The 20,637-nt window shown below is 41.1% G+C and overlaps 1 protein-coding gene across 3 annotated transcripts in view; it reads left to right on the top strand.

The window, feature by feature from the left end:
* The window catches only part of LOC146644493 (stonustoxin subunit alpha-like), a 231,698-nt gene that overhangs the window by 207,321 nt on the left and 3,740 nt on the right, over window positions 1-20,637 (top strand). The window contains exons 6-9 of one of the 3 annotated variants that reach the window (XM_085396006.1): window positions 1,260-1,433; window positions 1,753-1,926; window positions 2,293-2,466; window positions 10,515-10,688. In XM_085396006.1, the coding sequence (XP_085252132.1) occupies window positions 1,260-1,433; window positions 1,753-1,926; window positions 2,293-2,466; window positions 10,515-10,688 (696 nt within the window). The remainder of the gene's footprint in view (window positions 1-1,259; window positions 1,434-1,752; window positions 1,927-2,292; window positions 2,467-10,514; window positions 10,689-20,637) is intronic. The other 2 variants (XM_085396003.1, XM_085396005.1) reach the window with 2 other exon arrangements.

The following is a 20,637-nucleotide window of genomic DNA, read 5'->3' as shown; positions in this document are numbered from 1 at the left end:
CAAAAGAATAATGCAGTTCACGTGACTCTTCAAGCGCGCGCGAACCCACTATTTAAACCCCGGAACCCCATACCATCGGCTTGCATAACCCCCGTATAATTCGGCGATCATAGCGAGTCTCCGCGACCGGCTTTATGGAAGGTAAGTGGGAAAATACGTTGGCCACCTTCTGCGCTGCTCAAACTATACCTCTCACCCCTTTTTGTTTATCTGCCCGGTCGCCGAAAAGCCGCGCAGCCCCGGTAATTGTAAAAACTAATGGTGGTGGTGCGTGTATGCGCCCAGATCAGCTGTCGGCGGCTCGGGACGGGGTGACTCCGTCACAAACGCCTAAAATGAACTGGTTACCAGTGTGAAGAGTTTAAACTGGAGTAATGTCCAGTCTATTTCATGTGCTGGTTAAAAGCCTCGCAGCATCATTCTGTACTGACTGAAGACGTTCAAAGACTGTGATGGAGCCATAGGTAATAACCATCAACTCCCTCATTCCTTCTCTGGTCTTATTGCTCTGCATCAGTGCACTGCTCAGCTGAAGAGTTCACTTCTATATGTTACAATCAGCATCACCAGTACAGCTCCAAGGATCTGCAGCTGCTGACAGATTCAATCATATTCTTCATGTTTCTTCTGGTTTCCTGTTGTTAGATCTGCATGCTTGATTGTTTTTCAGTCTCTCCGATGCCGTGCACTTTGATTTCCGCCTGTACATATTCTGTGAACCGTGACAATTTGTGACAGAATACAATGATCAGTGAGGACCCAGAGGACACTGACATTTACACTGTGCAGAATGAGACTTGAGACTTTATCTCACTGCTTTGTGGACGACTGATGGAAGGACTAATCACTATATCTGCTTTAGTAGAAATAATTTTCATGATAATTTCACTGGTTCAGTCTCCCAGAATCTCTGTCATATCTTGACCTTTTCCTAGAGTAACTAACCCTCACTCACCAGGATATGAGCCAGCCTTCCCTCTCATTGCTACATACTTACAGTCTTGCCTATCACCTGTTCACAGAATGAGGAGTCATCACTTGTTTTTGTTTAGCATTTAATGAGCAAGTTTCAGGTCTTTATATTTACACAGGGAACATTTTTAAACCAAAACGTTTTTAGCCATAAATAGTAATGCACACTGACATTTGTCTTTCTTTTAAAGGTTCAACACAAGAGGTGATTTAAATTAAGCACAAACAGTTTGTTATCAAATGACAATTTTTCAAATTATGTCTTTATTTTGTTTTTGTTTTTTTAGGCTGAGTGTCCCTGATCTCTCAGACAGAGGCTGTGAAGCTCTGTCCTCAGTTCTCAGCTCCCAGTCCTCTATTCTGAGAGAGCTGGACCTGAGTATCAACACCCTGCAGGATTCTGCAGTGAAGCTTCTGTCTGCTACAGTGGAGAGTCCACAGTGTACCCTGGAAACGTTCAGGTCAGATGAAGTCATATTCTGAATTCTTTATGAATTAGCATAAGACGTCAATTAAAATTCTAAGCAAATCAAGATAAGTGTTTATTCTTGTTTTAATAAATATATGAGCGAGAGGGACCTTTTTAGTCTAAAGTTATAATCATCTGCCACATTTCTAATCTCTTTACCACGTGGACTTTTAAAAAAATTTCTGTTCCCCCAGACTGAGTCTCTGCAACTTGTCGTAGAGTTCATTTAACTTGTCATTTGATAACAGTTTGTTATCAAATTACAGTTTTTCAAATTGTGTTTTTATTTTGTTTTTGTTTTTGTTGTTTAGGCTGAGTGTCCCTAATCTCTCTGAAAGAGGGTATGAAGCTCTGTCCTCAGTTCTCAGCTCCCAGTCTGCTACACTGAGAGAGCTGGATTTAAGTAACAACAACCTGCAGGATCCAGCAATGGAGTTTCTTTCTGCAGGACTGAGAAGTCCACACTGTAAACTGAATACTCTGAGGTGAGATCAAGTTATGTTGTGCTTTTCATCAATTGACAGAATTAACCAACAAGAATCCACTAAATGGGAAAAAGTCAGTTAAACTTCTGTAATAGTTTTATGATAATTTAATGAGCAGAGAGAGTTATTGATCAATATGTCAGCTACTTTGGTGCTAATGCACTGCCCGGCACATGGAGCCCAATTGGCATTTCCAATAGAATACCAGAATTGATTGACCATTGTCAGTTAACAAATGTCAGTGTCATCCATTTGTTGTCTCTTAGTAAAAAAACAGAATTAATTGCTAAATCTAATAACTCTTTAGTGCACCCTCATTGCAATTTAATAACAGTGTTTGTTTAATGTTGATCTGTCATTTTTCAGACTGACTCACTGTAAGCTCTCAGAGAGAGGCTATGAAGCTCTGTCCTCAGCTCTCAGCTCCCAGTCCTCTAGTCTGAGACAGCTGGACCTGAGTAACTCTGACCTGCAGGATTCAGGAGTGACGCTTCTGTCTGCTGGAGTGAAAAGTCCACACTGTAAAATGGAAACTGTCAGGTCAGGATTTAACATTTTCCACTGATGATCATGTTAAAGGTGATTTCTATTACTGCATAAACAGTAAATTGATTAAAAAAGTCTTAATGTAAAAATTAGTGTCTGGGTTTTTAGTGATATTTGTTCACTTTCTGTCTTTCATTTGCAATGAAATGTCCCATCTGCTCCTCTGAGTCCAAAATCTTTTTTAGCAGTGCTTCATCCACCAAACCTTCTAGTTCGATTCCTGTATTCTGAAGGTTTTTACAGAGCTGTTTGTTCAGATATCAGAATTTGATTTTCAGAAAAATTTAGTAATAAAAATATGATCAATTGATTATTTCTGACTGAAAAGATGAAATCAAATATATATTTAGTCATAGTGATATGACTCATTGCCTCACTTAAACATAAAATGTAAACAAAAATTCGAAACAATAGATTAATACAAAACAGAATTTGACTGTTGAGCTTAAAGTGGGGAAACCAAAACAGGAAACAACACTTAATCCAATTAGATTTTCTGGATATTTAACATTTGAAAAGAGGTGTTGTTAGAAATCAGGTGCAGTGAATGCTTAAGTTATATTCGCTGTGAAATCAAAACAAATGAACTTAGAATCATCCATCCATCCATCCATTTTCATCCGCTTTATCCGAGGCCGGGTCGCGGGGGCAGCAGCCTAAGCAAAGAGGCCCAGACCTCCCTCTCCCCAGCCACCTCCTCCAGCTTATCCGGGGGAATACCAAGGCGTTCCCAGGCCAGCCAAGAGATCAAAATCAAATCAAATCAAATCACTTTTTATTGTCACATCACATGTGCAGGCACACTGGCACAGCACATGCGAGTGAAATTCTTGTGTGCGAGCCCCACAAGCAACAGAGATATGCAAAACACAACAACACAAACGAGCAAAATACAAGAATGGCTAATCTGAAACTAATAAATATATGTACAATATATAATAGTGTATGCATTCCTGGATGTGTATACTAAATATTATCCTACGTGTGTGTGTGTGTGTGTGTGTGTACACATTTTTACAAATTAAATAGTAAAAAAAATAATAAATAAAATATATAAAAATATACAGAGTTGAATATGTGCAAAACAAGTGGCATTTATATACAGTGTGGAGTGCATAGTGTTGAAGTTCCAGTAGTGAAGCTGAGGTGCACTATAGGTGCACGCTGGAGAGATATAATCTCTCCAGCGTGTCCTGGGTCTGCCCCGGGGCCTCCTCCCGGTGGGACATGCCTCAAACACCTCACCCAGGAGGCGCCCAGGGGGCATCCTTGTCAGATGCCCGAACCACCTCAGCTGACTCCTTTCGATGTGGAGCAGCAGCGGCTCTACTCTGAGCCCCTCCCGGATGGCCGAACTTCTCACCCTATCTCTAAGGGAGAGGCCAGCCACCCTTCGGAGGAAGCTCATTTCTGCTTGTATCCGCGATCTCGTTCTTTCGGTCACTACCCACCGAAAGAAGTGTAGTGACCGAAAGAACTTAGAATCAGTAACACCATAACATCTGATGACACTGTGTTTACAGACAATATTTTAATCAGTATTATAAGGGCTGTAGATTGGAGCCATTGGAGCTCTAACAGTGTATAAATGTAACAGGGCTTGGTGCTGATGCTAACAGTGCTAGCTGCTTCAGGCTTTATTTGCACATTATTATCACATTTAGCTTATTATAAACACTATATAAAACAGCTAGTACTGCTGGGACTTTTCACAATCTAACATGAGCCAATCACTGAAGAGTCGAGCCATGACAGTTGTTGCTGTGAGAAGAGTGGGGCTACATTCAGTGATGCTAGTGTTAGCCATGTTAGCTTCAGCAGGTGGTCAGTGTGAGACCAGTAGAGCGTCTGCATCAGCAGGGCTCCATTTCACTGCAGTGTCACACTCTTCATATGTCCATGCTGGACATTTGAATAGATTGAGTACTGTTATGTAAAACAATAATCTGTGTTGTTGTTGTTGACCGAAATAAATTTCACTTTACTTCACTTCACATTCACTGAATATGTAACGGTTTGGTGTTTTTGTACTTTAAACTTCTTGTTTATTTTGAGCTGCTCTGTTTGATTGCTTCAGGGTTTCTTAGTTTAGTTTTCCTCTTAGGTTTTATTTTCAGTTATTTTGTAGTATTCTGAGCCTTCCGGTCTCATTAGTTTTAGTTACTGTCCATTGTGTTACACTCATGGTTGTTATTCACTTCCTGTTTTATTTTGGTAGTTATCGTCTCTGGTTTTTACTTTTACTTCCTCCCCCGACATTTTCTACATTAGATTCAGCTGTGGAAGATTTTATTGACCGTTTGATTTGTCACTTTTTTTAACTATAATTGTTGACTTATAAACTATTGCTAAAATGTATTTTCATTAAAATACCAAATAATTTATTACTTTATCATCTAATTAGATTGTAATTCTGTAAATAGGGGTGATAGTGTGGCCTGTGTGGGTTGTCTTCAGGTACTCTTCCTCCCACAGTCCAAAAACATGCATGCAAGGTTAACTGGAGATGTGTGATTGTGAGCATAAATGTTTGTCTGTCTCTGTCCTAGCTCGGTGTCTATCTGGCTACATCACCATGGTTACTGATGCTGAACCAATAACCTGGTCTGGATCAGGTTATGTTCAGAGTTTGTGTTTAAAATCAACTGAAGTGCCTCGTTTTCACTGATTCTTTCATTTACAGAAAGCTTTAAGTTTGATATAGATTCAGTCATATGTTACCAATGTCAGTGAATGAGGCCCAGCTGTAAAGTCACAGCAGTCACACTGTATGTGTCTCATTGTCACTGGAGTTTAGGCTCCATGCATTCAGCTGGTGCTGCAGAAAAAGTAGAAATGTTTCTGTTTGGTTCCAATCTGCTGCTGAGTCTCTTTTACAAAGAAGCAACTGCAGCTAATCCTGCTCATGTAGCCAGTTAGTAAAAACTCAAGTCACTGTCAGACACAGCAGACATTTAGTGATAATCTCACTGTATGTGGTATTTTAGCGCCTCCTAGTGGTGAACATGTAGAGTGGTGTTTGTCTGGGTGACGAGTGTAACTGTTGAGTGAGAAAGACTGTGGTCGTGTCCAAATTCATGGGCTGCATCCTCCTGAGGACCCGGCCTTCGCGGTCTACGTGGAGTTTAATAAACTCGGCCGTCTGCTCCTTGCTATCTAAAATGTAACAGGACTCTGGCGTGAATTGTTGACCATCTCACACGTCTGTTTAATCAGTTTTTTGTTTGACGTTTATTCAGCTGTGTAAAAACCAAGGAGGAACCCACCCAGGGGATTAATAAAGTTTTATTTTATCTTATCTAATCTAATAACTTTAATCTCAGCCAAACTGATTTACTCACGAACAAATAAAACACTGAAATAAGCCAAACAATAGCATTTTTAGGTTGTCTAAGTCAGCGGTCCCCAACTCCCGGGCCTCGGACCGGTACCGGTCCGTGAGTCGTTTGGTACGACAATCAAATTGGAGAGTTGAGGCTCAGGTGTGAAATGTATGGTTTTCAGGGTTTTTATCGATTTTCAGCGTTATTTTGTTATCGTTTTTATCGTTAACTCGGTTTTCCTGGGTCTTTTCACGTGTGTTATGAATAAATTTTTTCGATACCGGCACTAGTTTTATTTTGTTGTATTTATCCGCGGCACCTTATTGCCGGTCCGTGAAAATATTGTCGGGCATAAACCGGTCCGTGGCGCAAAAAAGGTTGGGGACCGCTGGTCTAAGTGACTTATATATTACTTTTAACCTGAGTAGCGAAAGTCCGCGGTGATCTGAAAATGATGTGCCGGGAGTTGTGCTGAAAATATGTTAAAAGTTTATTTTGTGACCCAGGAAGATTAATAAGAGTAATTTTAAAACTTAGTAGCGGTCGCCATTACCGGAAACTGGAGTTTGGCTTGGCCGCACTATGAATTCTGGGATATAGTGGGCCACGAAGGACACACCCGACCCATCCTTCAAATTCGGGGAAAAGGAGGACGCATTTGTCGGCTGCATTCGGAGGAGTCCACGAATTTGGACAGCCTTCGGTGCGTTGCTGTGACGTTATCGGTCTACAGATATGTCCTCAGGAGGATGCAGCCCATGAATTTAGACACACCGAGCCTGCGTGCTGGTAGCACCTTAGCCACAGCTCGGGTGTGGAGGAGAAGCTGAAAAAGAAGGTTTTCTAGTTTGTAAGGAGGAAAAAACTGAGAAGACTAAGTTAAAGAGAGGCTGGAGAGTAACACAGAGCAGCAATGAATGCTGCTTAGACAGTTTAGCATCAAATGTTCGAGTGAGTTAGCTTCCAGCTAACTAGCAGAGCAGCTAACTAGCAGAGCAGCTAACTAGCAACTGCGACTGCTTTCTGACAAGAGCGTCAGGCACTCAGACTGGTTTTCTTTGTGGATGATGATGTATTCTCACACTGATCCTTCATGATCATGCTGTCATCCACCCACTGCTCCTAGCAGTGTTGCCAACTCCTCAGTAAGGAAAATTGCTATTGGTTGTTCTAAAAGTTGCTGGAAGTCGCTAAATGACGTCATCGCCTAATTTGGATAAATGGTCATGCTAATGTAATTGTAACGTACATTGTAGGAGAGAAAAATAACATCGTGGAAGAGACATAATGTGAGTAAAAAACGTCCTGGAATGCATATAAATCATAGTTCTGTCTGTAACTATTACAACACTCTCACCACATTTGTTAACAATTCTCTCAACAAATGTGTTTTTCCTCATTCTTTTTTATCCAGCTGAGGCTTTGGGTATAAATGTGTCATAAACAGGAGAAAGCAGTGCAGGTTCAATGTAATCAAACCTCAGACGGAGTTCAAAATCATCACCTGTCCCTGATACCACATCAGCACCAGAACCATGATGTGTTTACTCACATTTAAAAAGGTGGAGGGCAGTGTGAATGGACTGTTGTCAGTGGTCTGAATGTGCCTCTATAAACGTGTGCTCTTCATTATTGATGTTTTCCTAATGAACAGAAAATGAGACTTAACAAAATCCTTCTGACTGTTGTTGGAGCAGGTTGGGTCCTGGGTTTGAGTCCCCCACTGTTCCACAGTGGCTTCTAGCTTTGTTTCACAGTGTATAGAACAACAAATAAAACCAAATCACAAAAAAACACATCAAACTTTGAGGGTTTTTCCCAAGGATGAGGAAGCAGACTCGGCCCCAAACATCTGGATATATGGATGTTACCACAGCAACCACAGCAGTGTGCTCTCAGTATATTTAGCTATATAAAGGTGTTTGTGGTGTGTTGCGTGTGAGAACACTGTTCACAGCAGTCATAGCTCGCTGCTTTCAACAGTCTCTTCCTTCCTTGTTTGGATGTCACTAATATCATCTTCTGCTCGCACACTGACCACCTGTTGAAGCTAACATGGAAGCAGCAGGTATGCCACCTGTGGCAGCTGAGGTCACGTGATCTGAGTGTTTGAACCACACGTTGGAGCAGCGTTTCCAAACATCTGCACTTCAGAAGCTCCAAAGTGTGGAAACGTCACTGTGGAGCGTCTCATCGCTATCTAAGAGATTTTCTTGCCTCTGCAAAGCGAAGCTTGCAAACAGCACCATAGTTTGTCAATCCCAACCAATCAGAGCGCTCCTTATGTCACGTCACATGACTCGTGTGTTTTCCTCTTTGATTAGCACCCAAAGAACTAAAGAAAGGCTAAAAGGACGTTCAGCCAATCAAATCCTTCCTAGGAACAGGAAGTCTAGAGAGGAAATGGAGCAGAGCAGGAGAATCACCAGTTTAAATGTCTGAGTTTTAAACTGGTGACCCTCTAAAGAGGCTTTTATTGACTCTTTCGGTTTTCTTTACAGCTTTTTACACCATTTAAACTGTTTAATATCACAATTAGAAATAACTTTTGGATAGTTTTTCTACATTTTCACTAAAATGTGACACAAATAATGACTTTCTGACTTTACTTTGGACTAATCTAACGACTCAGCCTGGCTATGTTGGACTTGGTGTGGAAGCAGCTCCCAGTTTGAGTTCAGCAGACAGACTCTCTCTCTACTTTCAAGATCAGCTGCAAACTTTCCTTTTTGATAAAGCTTATAGTTCGAGCTGGATCAGCTGACCCTGAACCATCCCTTAGTTATGCTGCTATACAGGGAGTGCAGAATTATTAGGCAAGTTGTATTTTTGAGGAATAATGTTATTATTGAACAACAACCATGTTCTCAATGAACCCAAAAAACTCATTAATATCAAAGCTGAATGTTGTTGGAAGTAGTTTTTAGTTTGTTTTTAGTTTTCACTATTTTAGGGGGATATCTGTGTGTGCAGGTGACTATTACTGTGCATAATTATTAGGCAACGTAACAAAAAACAAATATATACCCATTTCAATTATTTATTTTTACCAGTGACACCAATATAACATCTCCACATTCACAAATATACATTTCTGACATTCAAAAACCAAACAAAAACAAATCAGCGACCAATATAGCCACCTTTCTTTGCAAGGACACTCAAAAGCCTGCCATCCATGGATTCTGTCAGTGTTTTGATCTGTTCACCATCAACACTGCGTGCAGCAGCAACCACAGCCTCCCAGACACTGTTCAGAGAGGTGTACTGTTTTCCCTCCTTGTAAATCTCACATTTGATGATGGACCACAGGTTCTCAATGGGGTTCAGATCAGGTGAACAAGGAGGCCATGTCATTAGTTTTTCTTCTTTTATACCCTTTCTTGCCAGCCACGCTGTGGAGTACTTGGACGCGTGTGATGGAGCATTGTCCTGCATGGAAATCATGTTTTTCTTGAAGGATGCAGACTTCTTCCTATACCACTGCTTGAAGAAGGTGTCTTCCAGAAACTGGCAGTAGGACTGGGAGTTGAGCTTGACTCCATCCTCAACCCGAAAAGGCCCCACAAGCTCATCTTTGATGATACCAGCCCAAACCAGTACTCCACCTCCACCTTGCTGGCGTCTGAGTCGGACTGGAGCTCTCTGCCCTTTACCAATCCAGCCACGGGCCCATCCATCTGGCCCATCAAGACTCACTCTCATTTCATCAGTCCATAAAACCTTAAAAAAATCAGTCTTGAGATATTTCTTGGCCCAGTCTTGATGTTTCAGCTTGTGTGTCTTGTTCAGTGGTGGTCGTCTTTCAGCCTTTCTTACCTTGGCCATGTCTCTGAGTATTGCACACCTTGTGCTTTTGGGCACTCCAGTGATGTTGCAGCTCTGAAATATGGCCAAACTGGTGGCAAGTGGCATCTTGGCAGCTGCACGCTTGACTTTTCTCAGTTCATGGGCAGTTATTTTGCGCCTTGGTTTTTCCACACGCTTCTTGCGACCCTGTTGACTATTTTGAATGAAACGCTTGATTGTTCGATGATCACGCTTCAGAAGCTTTGCAATTTTGAGACTGCTGCATCCCTCTGCAAGATATCTCACTATTTTTGACTTTTCTGAGCCTGTCAAGTCCTTCTTTTGACCCATTTTGCCAAAGGAAAGGACGTTGCCTAATAATTATGCACACCTGATATAGGGTGTTGATGTCATTAGACCACACCCCTTCTCATTACAGAGATGCACATCACCTAATATGCTTAATTGGTAGTAGGCTTTCGAGCCTATACAGCTTGGAGTAAGACAACATGCATGAAGAGGATGATGTGGACAAAATACTCATTTGCCTAATAATTCTGCACTCCCTGTAGGCTCAGGCTGTTGGTGGACTTCCTATGATGCTCTGCTTTCTTCTCCACTCCCCTCTTTTCACTCCTGATACTTTTATATGTCACTACTGCATGTCCTTAACTTTTGTCTTGTCTCTCCTTAGTTTGTGTTTTGTTCTTGTCTCTCTGAGCTCATCTCTTCTCTTTCCCCTCACCATGCAACCAGTCATGGTAGATGCTCCTCCTGGAGCCTGTTTTCACTGGGAGGATCTTTGTGCCCTTCCCACCATCACCAAGTGCTGCTCACAGTCGATTGTCTGATGGTTGGGGCTTCCTCTCTAATATTGGAGGCTGTTACCTTACTCTGTTAAACAGCTTCAGATGTTTTGTGTTTCTGCAGTCTGTCAGGCTGTCTGATCACAGAGGAAGGCTGTACTTCTCTGGCCTCAGCTCTGAGCTCCAACCCCTCCCATCTGAGAGAGCTGGACCTGAGCTACAATCATCCAGGTACCTCAGGAATGAAGCTGCTGTCGGCTGGACTGAAGGATCCAGGCTGGAGACTGGACACTCTCAGGTATGAAGAGAATGTCTGATAGAGGAGGAAGAGCTGGAAATATTTCCTGTGTCCTTCACTCACTTCCTGTTTGTTTCCTGCAGATGAGACATGAACAATCACACATGCAGGAATATTTTCAGGGACAGACACACTAGTCTAGCTGGATAGTACATGGATATTTATTTAGGGGGTCTCCAAGGAGTCTGTTTGCAGGAACATCTAGGTCACAGGTGTACCTGAGATCGATGCCACTGTGTACCTAATAAAGTGTCAGCCATGTGTATGTTTCCCATGCTGTATGTCCACAGTGATAGTGATAGTGACAGAAGTATGAAACAAGGCTGTGAATCATTTCAGTCTGTGTGTGTGACAAAGAGGCAGACAGGAGCAGCTAACATTTGGAAATGGAAGCTTAAATACTGGAAACGCTACATTCACATTCAATAAATTTGTTCTCAAGTGCACATTTAGCAGCTAATGCTAATACTGTTTTCCCTTGCTTTCTACAACTTGAGCAGCTATTGCTAAGTAGGCCACTTTGCTCTGCTAAGGATTTGTGTGACCATGATGGAAACTCTGATAAGCTAATGCTGCTAAGCCAATGCTGTTTATGGGCCCTGTTAGAATAAATATTTCAGTCTCATTCTGTTGTTTGAGAACAATATTAACGTCTCACATCATTATAACACCAGAGAAAAGGGTATTAGCGTTAGCTACTAATGCTTATTCACCTCAAATTAGCTTTAGCTGCTAATGGCAGCCCACTTAGCATTAACTCCTGACATCGTTATAATGCAGGGGAAAAGAGTTACCATTATCGGATAATGCTAATTCACATCAAATTTGCATTATTTAATAACGGTAGACTTCGTATCATTAGCTGCTGTCATTCTTACAAATGAAACAGTATGAGCATTAGCTGTTAATGCTTTTTCATCTAAAATTAGAATTAGCCACTAATGGCGTATTGTTAAAAAGTAAGAAAAAACATTGTCAGCATAAGCGGATAATGCTAATTCACCTCAAATTAGTATTAGCTAATAATGGCAACCTACTTGGCATTAGCTGATCACATTGTTAGAAATCAAGAGAATATGGTATTAGCATTAGTTGCCAATGCTTATTCACCTAAAATTAGCATTAGCCACTAATGGTAGCCATCCATCCATTCGCTTCCGCTTATCCTTTTCAGGGTCGCGGGGGGCGCTGGAGCCTATCCCAGCTGTCATAGGGCGAGAGGCAGGGTACACCCTGGACAGTTCGCCAGTCTGTCGCAGGGCTAACACACAAGGACAGACAACCATTCACACTCACATTCATTCACACCTAGTGGCAATTTGGATTATCCAATTAACCTATCCCCACAAGCTGCATGTCTTTGGACGGTGGGAGGAAGCCGGAGTACCCGGAGAGAACCCACGCAAACACGGGGAGAACATGCAAACTCCACACAGAAAGACCCCGGCCTGATGGTGGAATTGAACTCAGGACCTTCTTGCTGTGCGGCAACAGTGCTAACCACCGTGCCACCGTGCTGCCCACACTAATGGTAGCCTATTTAGCATAAACTTCTTGATGCTAAATGAAGTTAATTCATGATAAATAGGCTTAACTGAAATGAAAGTAGTGTTAGCATTAGCTGCTGATATTGTTAAAAAGTAATAAAAAGTAAGATAAAATATTGCTAGCAGTAGCGGATAATGCTAACACACATCAAATTATCATTACTTAATAATGGCAGCCTTCTTAGCATTAACTGCTCATATTGTTATAATGCAAGGGGAAAGAGTTGGCAAAAACATTGTTAGCATTAGTGGATAATGCTAATTCACCTAAATTAGCATTAGCTAATAATTGCTATGTACCTAGCATTAGCTACTGATATTGACATAAAGGAAAAAAATATGGTATTAGCATTAGCTTCTAATGCTTTTTCATCTAAAATTAGAATTAGCCACTAATGGCGTCCTATTTAGCATTCACTCTTCACATCGCAGGGGAAAAGTTAAGATTGAATTAAAAAAGTGTTCACATCAGCTACTCCTATTGTTAAAAGGTAAGAAAAAAAAACATTGTTAGCATAAGCGGATAATGCTAATTCACCTCAAATTAGTATTAGCTAATAATGGCAACCTACTTAGCATTAGCTGGTCACATTGTTATAAAGCAAGAAAATATGGTATTAGCATTAGCTGCCAATTCCTATTCACCTAAAATTAGCTTTAGCCACTAATGGCAGTCTACTTAGCATTAAATCCTCACTAATATAATGCTAATTCACATAAAATTAGCATTAGCTGCTAGCATCAGCCTACCTAGCACTAGCTGTAAACATTGTTAAAAGGGAAGGGAAAGTGTTAACATTATCGGGTAATGCTAACTCGCATCAAATTAGCATTAGCTAATAACAGCAGCCTTCTTAGCATTAGCTGCTCACATTGTTAGAAATCAAGAGAATATGGTATTAGCATTAGTTGCCAATGCTTATTCACCTAAAATTAGCATTAGCCACTAATGGTAGCCTATTTAGCATTAACTCTTCACATCGCAGGGGAAAAGTTAAAATTGAATGAAAAATAGTGTTCACATTAGCTACTCATATTAAAAATTAAGATAAAACATTGTTAGCATAAGCGGATAATGCTAATTCACCTCTAATTAGTATTAGCTAATAATGACAACCTACTTAGCATTAGCTGGTCACATTGTTATAAAGCAAGAAAATGTGGTATTAGCATTAGCTGCCAATTCCTATTCACCTATAATTAGCATTAGCCACTAATGGCGGTCTACGTAGCATTAACGCCTCACTAATAGTCACGGCAGACCCGACGATGTTTGCATGAACACGCTTTTCAGCATCTCTTTATTGACCACTTTTCACACACGGTTGCTGTACGCATACAGACGGCTGTAGCTTTGCAGCTCACAGCCCGACACACACCAACACAACAGCATAGAGAGCTAAGACGTAAAGGCGGCCAGGCCTGATTGCGGGTGCCGCTCAGGTGCGTCCGCCTCCCCTGCAGCGGCGCTGCAGACCACGCCCCGCCACACACATTAACCTGGTAAAATACATATTTAGGCTGAATTTTGCAAATATCTGTTTTTCAATTTTTAGCAGCATAGAGCTTTTTTTCCAATTATTTTTTAAAAGTCAGGTCAAGGCTCCAAAAGCTCAAAGGTGATATAAGGGTGGTGGCTCACAACAGTTTTGGTTTGTTGGATCATTTTAGTTCAGCTGGGTGTCTTTGCTTTGTTATGTTTCTTTAAGAGTTCAAAATGTGTTGATTACATAAATAACATGTAATTTTCTCTGTAGCACTTCATGGATTTCATAAGCAACACACCTTAGTTGTTCACACATGTTGTGTACAGTGTTATCTTCATTTTAAATGTCAAAAAGTATTTGATCCAAATGGCTCTTTGGGTCTTAAAGGCTTCCTCTAGTGAAAGAAAGGTAAACTATACTCAATAGCAGTACATTTTTGCTCTAGTTAATATTAGCGGTTGAAGGTTTAAATGATTTCTTAAATATGTTGGTGATTTAATGCTAAAAAATAAAAATAAAAAACATTGTTTTTAAGTGTTTTTTGTGAGATTTTAGGTTGTGTTAGGCAGTATGTCTGATAGAGTTGTATTGTTGATTGTCATTCATGCTTAGAAACATTTACTCATTTATGCTTAGAAATATTTAACCATAGATGCTTAGAAGTGTATAATCAATTGTGTAGTGATAAGTTGTGTGATCTTTAACAGGCTACAGAGGCCTGGTGTGCATTCCACACTGGGAGCATGGGAAAGTTCGTACCTTGTTTAATTGTTATGGTAGGATTAACGTAGTTACATTTGTTTTAGTTTAAGTGCTTTTTGTGTATAAATGAACTGCTAGACTTCCTTACTGTGTTATCTAGGATGAGGGGGGGTCTACCCTCTTCCTGACCAAGGATGTTTGCTTGTGTGCTTTTATGACCCTTTGATCAGCAGTAGCACACACACACACACACACACACACACACACACACACACACACACACACACACACACACACAAGGTACTCTTTGTGTATGTAGACGTCATATGTTAATGAACCTATGCATATTCATGTAACCTCAATAAAAGGACAGTGATACGGGAGAACGGACGAGAGCAACTGGGGCCAAGCGAAGGAACGGCGTTTGTCCGGTTCTCTCCCGTGCACGAGTAACATGAAGCTTGCCTACTTCGTGTCTTGCTTTGCGGTGTAATTATATTGCCTTCAACGTTCCAGCGAATAGGTTTATGCTACAAACCCATCATTAATTGGTCCTTCGATGCCGGAGCCCTGGAATCGCATTCACCGAGGGGAGGAGGGACACGCTGAAAGACTGACGTCAGCCAGGAAGTTCCTGTGGATTCGCTGTCTGTCCTTCTCCTTGATGAATGGCGATCGGCGGGATTCAGGCTGATATTACACGCTAAGCAACGCCAAGTAAGTTTAAAGAGGCCGACTCTATAACCGTGTCGTTGTGCAGTCTCCGCCATTTTGTGAGGCGTTGAGAAGTTCGCTGCTTTGTGGAGCGATAACTGGGTTAGTGTCCCGAAAAAGAAGTTTTGGTTAAATCGCCCAAGGGTCCCAAGCGTCCGGTGTGTGTCCGGTTTTGAAATCGCCCTGGGTGTGTGTCCCGAGCGTCCCTTCATTGGGTTTTGTCGCGCGAGTGGGTGAGCGTCCCACAGCTGGGTCAAGGTCCCGAGCGGTCCGGTGTGAGTCCGGAGTAGGCCTATTTTGTGTTATTGTCATTTTCGTCGTCGTCTTGTTGTTGTTGTTGTGTGTGAGTGTGTGCGGAGCAGAACGCGTGGTGTGTGACGTCAGCAGTTGTTGTTGTTGTTATTATGGGTTTCTAAGCAACCAAGAGTGAGTTAGAGGGAGAAAGACGTTTGTGCTGGACTTTGCTCCTGGCAGCACAAAGTATTTATGTATAAAAGAGAGAGAGCGAAGGCTCCACAGCTGCGTGGGTGCACGCGAATGCGGTCGCGCGGGTTTCACGCGGACCTGAGCCGTGCGGTTAATCGCAGGCTTATAAATGGAAGAGATTCAAATGTTAGAAGTTTTCAGAAAACACACCAGCCTTGAAGAGTGTGTGGAAAAGGCCAGCCCACATCAGCAGCTGTGCTCTGGTGAGTGGCTTTCCCCCCACCCCTTCCTGACACAAAATGTTAACAGCCTGTGTGCCAAACCATTGAGGTGGATAGTTGTTAAAAGTAATCTACATTAAACTTGTGGTTGCTTAAATTCAGTACAATGACATGTGAGGAGAAGTGATATAGGTAAATATTTAAACTCATGAAGTGCATAGAGGCACTTGACCTGTGTGGAAGACGGTCGTCTTATTATGAGCCATTGTTGAGATATAGAGCACATCTGTGAAAACAACTAATATGCTCAACCCTGTATGAAACATCTAAAAATACATGATGGAGAAGCTGTGTTGAATATGTAAGTGTAAGACTTTGCCACTGTGGGCAGAGCATGCAACTACTGTGTGATGTCGCGTTGCAGTTTTGTTTTTGTTTTTTGAGCTGATGAGCAAGCTACACATTATCAGATCAAGAGCTGTCTGAGAACTACTCAAAGAGAGGGAAACAGAGAGTGTGCAGCGTTTCCATGAGCAGTTTTTCTGCACCTTGACTCGTGTGTGTGTGTAGCATCAGCATCATGTTTTTGTTTATTTGTTTTGTTGGATTAAAAATAATTAAATAAACTGGTGATCATGCTTATGGATCACCATGGCACATATCTCCAGCCATATGGTTTATTTATGCAGATGAAAAAGTGAGTGTGAATGTGTCTGACATCACAGTGTTTTTGTGCACTGTGCAAAAGTGATTGCCTCTGATTGTGAGTGAGAGTGGTGATTTTGCAGACCACCAGCTATTGTGAAGAAAAAAAAAAAGAGTGAAAAAGAGACAAATTACATTGTAGACGAAGAAAAATAATCATAGGAAAAAGGTTTTGTGTTGATCAGCCGAAAAACAACTACAATGTCATTTTCTGCTTTAAGAAAGGATTGTTCACACAAACACAGACAGAGAGAGATGTGTGATATTAAGCAGTGATGATAATAATGAAAGTCTCTCAGTCTGTTGTTTACAGGTGGGGAACGGACCTGGATCAATCCTACACGGGTAGCAGTCGTAAGAAAATTATAGGTTGAAATCATTAGAAAAATTAGAAACACTCAGCCAGAATTTTTGGCTGAATTGTTTTGCAGCTTCCCGTCCTCATCCTGAACAAGCAAGCTCCAAGGAAACGAATCTCTCCCTGAAGACACCGAGTGCAGTTTCAGAAGCACGAGCATGAACATTTAACAGTGGACAGGAGTCCAAGAGACAATCTGAGCAGAGAGGTCCAGCAGCACTGTGGGCAAACGGCATCAGAAAGAGAAGAACCACCATCTAGATTGGATGGATGGAGATGCGTTTCCAGCCAGCTGCAACCTCACTGTGTGTGAAGGACTTTTGAGAAGACTGTCTGAGTTTGACATTTGCCATGTTTGGAGTGAGATGGCAATGAAAGAGACAGTGGGACAAAGAGAGACACGGGACAAAGCTGGGAAAAAAAAAAAGCTGACTGCCATTGGACTGAAAAGTGGGAGAGAAGAAAAGGAGCAGAGGAGGACTGAGGCTGCTGTTTTAGTGTGGGCAATCAAATTAGGTTAAGGAATTCGGGGAGACAAGCGACTGCCTGGAAGTGGAGGATTGACACAGTGTCCAGACCACCACAAAAGGAGGAAGAGGACAAGCACTGAGGTATGCAAGTGTGCTGTTAGAAAATGGAAAGGTGACACCACACATGCAGCTAATATCCACCAGAGATAACACAAGACCATACACAAAGTGTTACACATTAAAAGAGGGTATTTGTAGAAGGGGTTAACAACACACAGTGTGGTTGCCGATGGTAACCTGTTTCAGAAGAAAGGGGGAAGGTACATGAAAGGATACATAAAAACAGAACATATATTAACCCTACTAACAATTCCAAACACAAAATAGCTTATGAAGATTAGACAACATTTTAAGTGTGTGAGTCTGTTTATTATCTTGTCCAAGTCACCTCGTGTGATGTAAAGACCAGTGAAACTCATAGCACATTGCATGCTCTGCTGGATATACAGCTCCACACACATGCAATGAAAATTAGTTTGTTATCTTTCATGAGTGTTAAAATAGTGTCAATTTAGCAGACACTTGTTATCAAATACTGAATTTATCCTAAAAAAAATTGACTCTCCAAGTTGCAGGACAACAATTTAACTTTTGTGGGAAAAAAAAAATCCTGGTTTGATAAATCAGTGATCAGGCAATAAATTTAGTGTTAAAATGGTAAATTGGGAGAAGCTTCCTGCTTGATTGATGCAGCACAAGTAATTTACTGTATGAGGGAAATTGTCTTTTGTGATAATATTTTGAACATGCTTTTCTGTTGTCCTGTCATCTTAGTGGGTTAATAGCTGATATGCAAATTAGTTGATCGGTTTTAGATTAATGAAAGGTGACTGAATTCTAGCACGAGTGAATGAGATGTGTTTGAGTGGAAACTCTAAAACACTGAGTTCCTGCTTTGATGTGCGAGTGAATTTTGTATTTAGATATACAACTCTGAATACGTCAGAACAAACTTTTTTTTATGAAGTGCATGACAGCATGTCACATGTTTTATGATGAAGGAAAAAGGAAAATTGAATAAAATAGATCTGTGATTTAGATGAGTGAAGAGCACAGACCTGGTGATTAAACTCATAGCTAATAAGACACATTAGGCTTATGTGTGTGTTGTGCAGCTGATGGTTGGTTTGGAGTGAATCTAGCTGATGATTCTTCTTCTGTGTGAAGCTGATGAGGAGTTTGTGTCATAACTTAACAAGGCCTTTTTATTTTGATACTTTTACAGTGCACTGAAAGTTTGGTTTGATAATTTGTTATTTTCCATTTTTATCTTTTAAACAGGCACTGATTTTCTTTGTCTATTTTCTTTTCTTTAAGCAGATCCGCACGTCGGGAATTAAAAGTGCTACACGTCGTCGAGAAAATTGTGACAAGTGAGTCTTCTCCACATTAAATTGGGTTTTGGAGAAGGCCACTTATAAGTGTCCCAGCCTAAAACTGGATTCAGCGATGTAATCCTATCTAAAGTTCTTTTTTCTTTTTTGAGATGACGTCATTTTGCTGGAAGTGGAAACTAAAATGCGACTACAGGTTCCACTATCAGCAAACAAAGAAACAAACAAAGAAAGAATGAATGAGTGAATGAATGAATGGAAATAAAAACAAACAAACTGACTGACCACTGGTAAAAGCTGACAAGACTTCATCACGACTCAAAGTTAATCTCCACCTAGACAGGACAAAGGGTGGATGAATCTATATGTGTTTTTTGTTACAGGAGCAGTAAGATGACAGCAACATTCGAGGGTGCATGATGATTTAACCTGTGAAATGCCACTTTCTGTGTCTGTGCATTTACTAAGGGTGCTATTCCCTATTTTGTGTTGCTCAGAGGTCACTGTGAGAAATTGTATACATCTGCGCAGCGCTAACATTTGTATTTTCTTTTCTACAGCATTACAGTTTTTTATGTGTTTGATTATGTGGTTTATAAGAGGATTAGTTAATGTTTTTTTTTTACTATAGGATTTTTGGGTTTACATGTGACTGACATTCTTTCCACAGCTAGGGTTGACTTTATGGTGTTTTTATGGCACCTCTGGAACCTGTTGACCTGTGTCTGACCTCCGTCTGACCACAGTCAATGTGTATTGCTTATGTTTGTTTTTTCTGGGACTGCATGTGGAAGATTCAGCTGAAACGGACAAGTGACATGAGTAAAACAAATAAGAGATTGCGTGTTTATGGAATAGTTTATTGTGGGCTCTTTGCTGGCCACTTTGAGCCCATAATAATAATAATAATATGTGAGTGGAGTGACTTTGCTTAAGAGAAGTCACCGATTACGTTAATGTTAACTGAGCACATGGGATGATCCATGTTTGAGGCGAATTATGGTAATAATAGTGATTTAATGATTTGAGAAAACATGCACATGACACTTGTCTTGCCCGTGCTGAATGCTTGTTACTCTTTTGATATAATTGTTTATACGTGTGAAGTTTGATTTTATTTCCAGATCTTGTGTATGCAGGCTCCTGGTGGAGCCAGTTTTTAAGACAGGGATCCAGGTTTGGTGAGTTGACGCATGAGCGTGTCCATGCGTCAAGAGGTGGAGTCCAGAATTAATATTAAACAATGTTTACTATTATTGTTGGAGTGATTTGTGTGATTAGCTGTATTTACAAGTATTAAATCTATGCAAGTGGTGCATCCATGTTCAGATGAGGCTTTGATGGTCTATAAGTTCACTGAACTAAAGAATGTGGTTTGATGATTGTTGACATGCTCTCCAAATAGAAGTTTTTCTAAAATACAGGTGCAGCAGTAATCTCCTGGGAAATCTTCAGAGGCCCAGTGAGAAGCAGAAACATTCCAGGCATAGCCCAGGCAGTGGTTGAGGTCAAAGATCAAGCTGGTTGGGGCCCATCATGAAATCAGACCTTGGAGCCACAGCAAGGACCATGAAACTGCCTGCAAAATAGAGGAGAGGATCGTCCACAAGATGGGAGAGAGACTTCAGGAGGATCAGAGATCATCTTCAGCACAGCAGACAGGACACAGAGAGCTGTGCTACTAAGCTTCCAGGAGATCAAGAGGAGACTTCCCACAGCAATATTTAAATAAAATGAAAGATTCAATATTGACGCTGAGGAAGACAACTAAGGTGTACGACGTGCTCTGCCTTAAACCTTCAGCAGCGTTGGAACATGAAAACTCGAGGGATGAGGAGCGTGCCAAGCTCCATCGACAGCGCAGAAGGAGTTCGAGGATGACATCATGATTCTGTGAAAGCACAGGAACCAGAAGCTATGGTGGT

Source organism: Rhamphochromis longiceps, linkage group LG22, assembly GCF_057381845.1.
Source record: "Rhamphochromis longiceps isolate RC_006_pf linkage group LG22, R_longiceps_female_GT1.1, whole genome shotgun sequence".
NCBI lineage: Eukaryota > Metazoa > Chordata > Actinopteri > Cichliformes > Cichlidae > Rhamphochromis > Rhamphochromis longiceps.
This window is presented reverse-complemented; position numbering and strand designations above follow the sequence as displayed.